General features: G+C 36.3%; 1 protein-coding gene across 1 annotated transcript; it reads left to right on the top strand.

Moving 5' to 3' along the window:
* Positions 1 to 1,204: 1,204 nt before the first annotated feature.
* Positions 1,205 to 5,283, top strand: LOC149256796 (uncharacterized). Its single transcript, XM_089455462.1, has 4 exons — positions 1,205 to 2,215; positions 4,662 to 4,778; positions 4,933 to 5,058; positions 5,266 to 5,283. Exons 1-4 carry the CDS (start codon positions 1,205 to 1,207, stop codon positions 5,281 to 5,283), a joined length of 1,272 nt encoding a protein of 423 aa, XP_089311588.1.
* The last annotated feature ends 210 nt before the right edge of the window (positions 5,284 to 5,493 follow it).

Raw genomic sequence — 5,493 nt, 5'->3', positions numbered from 1 at the left:
AACAATTGTAGGAAATTGAGGAAGTTTCAAAGATTTCCAAATTAAAACAGTGCATTATCATTAAATGTGGGCGACACTATCCCTCTCTTTAATGTTTGGGGTGACAACGGAATAACAAATCTGCTCAGTAACCTAACACACATCTCAACACCCCATCAAATTTTTATTTATTTTTATATAATTTATTATTATATTTAAATTTTTAATCCCCTATTCTTATCACTAATGTAAGTAATTCATAAGAGAGTATCAATAATCATATTAATCCATAAGAGATAAGATATCCCTGCAAGAACTTAAGATTACCGCCTCGCTTGCCCGGATGGTCACATAAAGAGTGGCCTTGTCCCCACAAACCAAAAAACTCCTCAAAAACAACATAATTTCCCCACCCCACACTAACGTCTTTCAAGGGAAATGGCAAAAGTTGAAAAGCTACTTAAGGCGGTGCAAATATTTTGAAATAAAGAGAAGAGTATCCCCACCTTCGAATGCCTATAATACTAGATCAGTGAGTGCTGCGATCCGATGTAGTGTAGGGTTTAGTGGTTTTGCATGAGGGTTCAGGAAGATTCAAGGGGTTTATCTCGGGATTTAAGCCTCCGACCGGATCAGTAGAGAGACTGTAAAATTGAGGTGCAATGGCTGTGTCTTCTTCACCTTCGACAGATTTCTCTTTCGAAGCCCAAGAATTAAGTTCGTTGTTACTGAATGCTTCCTCATCATTGTCTGATATTTTGAATTCATGCTGGGTCGTGGAATCCTTCATCGATAGGCACAGCTGGGATCAGACCAGGCATTTTTACATAACATGCTTCCCCGTTCTGCTCTGCAAGATCTTCGGCTTCGAGGAGGTCTTACAGCCGTCCGACATTGGCGAATGGATCGCACAAACCTCTGAGCATTCCGCGAATGCGGTCGTAAATCTTCTCTCGCCGTCTGGAGCTTTGTTTTCGTCAATCTTTGCCGCAGACGAGGAAAATGTGGTTCGCTATGTGTTTCCATCCGAGCGCCTTCCGGCGTGGATTTGTCACATGCTTCAGTCGGAGAGGGGTTTGTATATATTATCTGAAGTCTGCCCTGCTTTATTTAAAGACCGATTGAAGGAGGACGGCCATGGAGGAGGATTCAGGTGCAGTTGAATGCATTTGAGTATTTTATGTTTTGGTTTGCTTATTACGCTGTATGCAAAGATAATGATATTATGCATCGTTTGGATTCGGATGAAATGAAATTGGGGTTTAAGAAGGCTTCCCGGTCTCGTTTCGAGAAATGGGCGTCTTCTCTGCATAGTTTGCACGGTAGCCATGACAATGGAAGGCCTGTGAAGTTCAATTCTAGCCCTTATTTGCATCTTCTGAATTTGTATCTACACAAATTTGTTCCTATATCTGATTTTTGTGCTCCCAGTGTGTCTGTACATCATTTTTTCGAGGAGAATCCATCGATATTTTCTCGCGCCGAGTTTGTTGTTCATACCTTTGTACAGTTTTGGTTAGTGAATGACGATTTTTCGCCCTTACCTTCACGGGTTTGCCAGTCTTTTGGTATTTTGTTACCTGTTAATAATCGATATCATAGGTATGGTCTCCCCAGTGTAGAAATCACAGAGGCTGTGAAAATACTGGTCAATTATGTAAGCAGTACTTTGTGTTGTCCTCAAGAAGAGTTGAATTCTGGATGGAGAGCTGCATCACAAATGGATACCTTGAGATTGAGGTCATTTTCCTTGCCACGGAGTAGTTTGGTTGTGCCTGCTACATGGTCCCTTCTGTTACAGAGGCCTTTATACAGGTTTATATTACGAGCTTTCAGTTATTGGCCAGTAGGTGCTTGTCTGAAGAAGGCTACACACATTATTGATCTATGGTTGGATTATTTACAGCCTTGGAATATTGGTGAAGAAGGCGAAATGATGCCCGCTCTCGAAGAGGATCATTATTTGGAGGCAGAGAATAAGATGCTTAGGGATAGGGATCAACGATTGTCTCCACTTTCAGGTAGCTTGCTTCAAAAGAAAAAGACTGGTACTGATTCTGTGGGATCATTAGTAAAAATAAGCACGAAAGAAAGTTGTTATGGATATAATGATCATTGGCAAAACTATGTTCTGGCTAATTATCCTTTTTATAGCTCTCTTGTTGTTCATTTTCTTGTATTTGCCCACAAGTTCGTGCACATCAATACCAAGGCAGTTCTTCAGATGACTCACAAGGTGTATTGCTCTTTCCTTTATTCTATTATGTCTTATTGATAATAGCAAGGAATAGATGAATCAACTTTGACACTTCAAGCAAGACCCATGTTTATTTAAAGCAAGATCCAATGGTGGATTAAAGGTACTTATTTCAAGGTAGGATCAACAATTAGGATTATTATACCTAGGTTTTGTATCTAGAAAATTCAGACATGAGGAATTTACTTTTGGAAGTGTGAAAATCAATTAGTTGGAACTTCCTCTTGCATGGGAATAATCACATAGCAGGAAAGGAGAAAAAGTGTTGTCCAGATCCGAATGTAGATTGCTGCCTTTTAAATATTGAATTTGCCTTGCTGTCAGTGCTATATTAACAGAAAAATTCAACATTAACAACAAATGATCCATTCCTGATAGATTAAGTTATGAGCAGTCTTCATGCATGTAAATGTAGGCTTGAATTTGATATAATTGTTTATTAGTTTAACAGACAAAAAATGTCCTTGGTTTATTTTATAGGCGTTTAAACTATCTTTCTTATTTTGCACTCAAATGATTTGTATGTGAAAATTACGTCGTGTTATTGAAACTTAATTTGGTTGTTAATTCAACAAACAAATAATTGTCTGTGGTTTAAATTAGAGACATTTAGATTAGCGTCTATTTTTTGGATCTCAAATGCTTTGTGTCTGAAAAATACCTATCCAACTTATTATTTTATGTTGACAAATTCATTGTAGTTTAAATAGTTGTAGACAAGATTTCCAATCAAATAGCTAAGCACACCATCTATTTACAGTCTTTTGTGGAGGGTCATTTCCATAAATTATCATGTCTATTTCTCGAGAAACAATGGGTAAATTCAGCCTGATGTCATTGCACTGAAGTTACTTCTATTTGATAATTCAGCGAGCAATTTATATGCTTCATGTTTTGGACGAGTTCCGCAAAGAAGGATTGAGTTTTGCATTTTACATATGATAGGTACTTCGCTAACTTTGTATAATGGGCATAGATATTGAATGGATATGGACAAACTTGTGATCCCAACCCAAACCTAGTTTGACTATGCAATTTTGAAGAAAATGTTTTTTGGTATATTCTTATGCACTGTCAAGGGTTCTCAACACAAATTGGGAGTGATCATGTTTGCTGTCTTTATAGTATAATTGGGCTAGGAGGCTCATTTTACAGCCCAGTGTGAACGTGATGTGTAAGTATGTCCGTGCTCAACTTGGACTCTAGAGTTGACATGTGTCCCTCTTAAAATAAAAATAAAATATTCTCTAAATAGAAAAGTAATGTTGGCTATAATAAAAAAGAAAAAAAGAATATGCTATACATGTTTAATTAGTTATCCATTTGACCTATAATATAATTTCATGTAAAGTAATTAGAAGTAAAAAAAATTATGCGAGTAAGATGTTTAAACCTTATACTTTTCAAAAAATAAGTTAACACTTTATATAAATAAATTACTTGAAGATCTATATTAATAACTTGTGTGAATATCAACTTATGTGAATCCGTGCTTAAGATGGATCCATGCTGGTAAATCATAATGCTTTTCTGACCAAAAAATGTCCTGAATGTGTGTAGTAAGACTTGAAGATCTATATCAATAACTTATGTGAATATCAACTTATGTGAATCCGTGCTTAAGATGGATCCATGCTGGTAAATCATAATGATTTTCTGACCAAAAAATGTCCTGAATGTGTGTAGTAAGTCTGTTGCTTTCAAAGAAAATTGAAGTCCTAAGTTTCTCAAATATTTCCCTATAACTGTCTGGATAATGTTGATATGCCAATAGTCGGCATTCGTAATCCATTCTCAAGTCACATAAGAAGTGAGTGCAACTCAATGTTACTTAGGTGGATCATGGTTGGGTGGGCAGTGGTCTTGCCTGAAACCTTGCGTTTCCTGCCAAGTTTGATGATTGTTTTTTAATGTCTTATTGAAAATGTTCCTGGATTTCAATATTTCACTGTTTTAGCTTGATCTTCTAACAAGTTCACTTCTTTGATAACGGTAGCAGTTGGTGGTTTTTATTTCTAATTTGTTTCTTTTATCCATATAGAAACAATACTTGAAATCCAATTTACATTCGTGCATTTTCGTTGTATATTCATGATCACTTTAATTTTCAACAGGTTTGGTATTTGGCTGAGATTTATGTCAGTTTATACTGGAGTTCATAGTACATGTATAATTTTGTTTGTTAATGTATTTTCTAACAAGTATATCAAATGGGATTCAAAAGGGTGGACTGTGGTTATTCAAAGTTGAATTTCCATGCGTATTTCATTGTATCATTAGAACTGAGATATGTAATGGCAATAACATCTTTTTTTGAACGTGTCCTTTGCAGTGTTACCTCTATTCTTTGCTTTTCCAGAAAACCGGTTTTATAATTTGTTAAAGTCTGTTGTATTCTAATGTAATATTTTGTTTTCATTTGTAGGTATTAAGTGTTTTGGTATCTTCAAAAGAGCTACTGTGTCTTATTCGAAGCATAGATTCGACATACAATGATGTGAAGTCGGGAAGTGCGCCATGCTGTTTTGACAGTTTGCATAAGGTTGTCCCTGCCATCCGAGAGTAGCTACAGGTCTTCCCTCTATGACCTATACAGTGTTCTGACGTAGGCTACCTTATCCAATGCACCATTTTTAAAAAGGTTTTGTTTGGAAAATGCCTCATTATATTAAGATGTTTCTTTGTGACTACTACAGGACTGGGAGGGTGATTTATCAAATTTTGAGAAAGGCAGTGAAATTACTCACTCTCCTTCGCAAAAAGAAACACCGATGTTGCAACTTTTCAGCACCAGTGATAGTGGAGGCCATCAAATGCTAAAGGTAAGTTTTGTGAATAGTTTCTCTTTATCTCTTTCTTTTTGCAAGACTCATTTGGTTGATGGATAGGTTTATAATTTATTCTGCCCATACATCAAAATTGGAACCTTACAAAGATAATTCCTTACAAACATTAATTCAACAAAATTTTTATTTATGCCATTATAAGGAGGTAACTGCATCAGTAATTGTTTATATTAATTTTCCCAGAGAAAGATGTTCCCTTAACTTGCCCACATATTAACTGTTCCAAGTGAGGAAGTTGGTACATTGTCAGAGTGATGGAATCCCCCTTTCTCCCTCCTTTCCCTGTATTTTTTTTTTTCTGGGTGAGGAATGGAATTGACTTCTAGTTGAAATACCAGCTGGTAACTGGACAAAACTACTTGGGAATAGATCCTGTAACCTCCCTGGGTATTATGCCTTCTTTAGAAAGGG

Source organism: Pinus tabuliformis, chromosome 7, assembly GCF_031772625.1.
Source record: "Pinus tabuliformis cultivar Carrire ecotype Pingquan chromosome 7, CPIR1, whole genome shotgun sequence".
Lineage (NCBI taxonomy): Eukaryota > Viridiplantae > Streptophyta > Pinopsida > Pinales > Pinaceae > Pinus > Pinus tabuliformis.
This window is presented reverse-complemented; position numbering and strand designations above follow the sequence as displayed.

Coding starts and splice junctions, on each gene's coding strand:
- LOC149256796 (XM_089455462.1), top strand. CDS start 1,205: ATGCATCGTTTGGATTCGGATGAAATGAAATTGGGGTTTAAGAAGGCT. Junction 2,216..4,661: donor TTCTTCAGATGACTCACAAG/GTGTATTGCTCT, acceptor TTTCATTTGTAG/GTATTAAGTGTTTTGGTATC. Junction 4,779..4,932: donor GTTTTGACAGTTTGCATAAG/GTTGTCCCTGCC, acceptor TGACTACTACAG/GACTGGGAGGGTGATTTATC.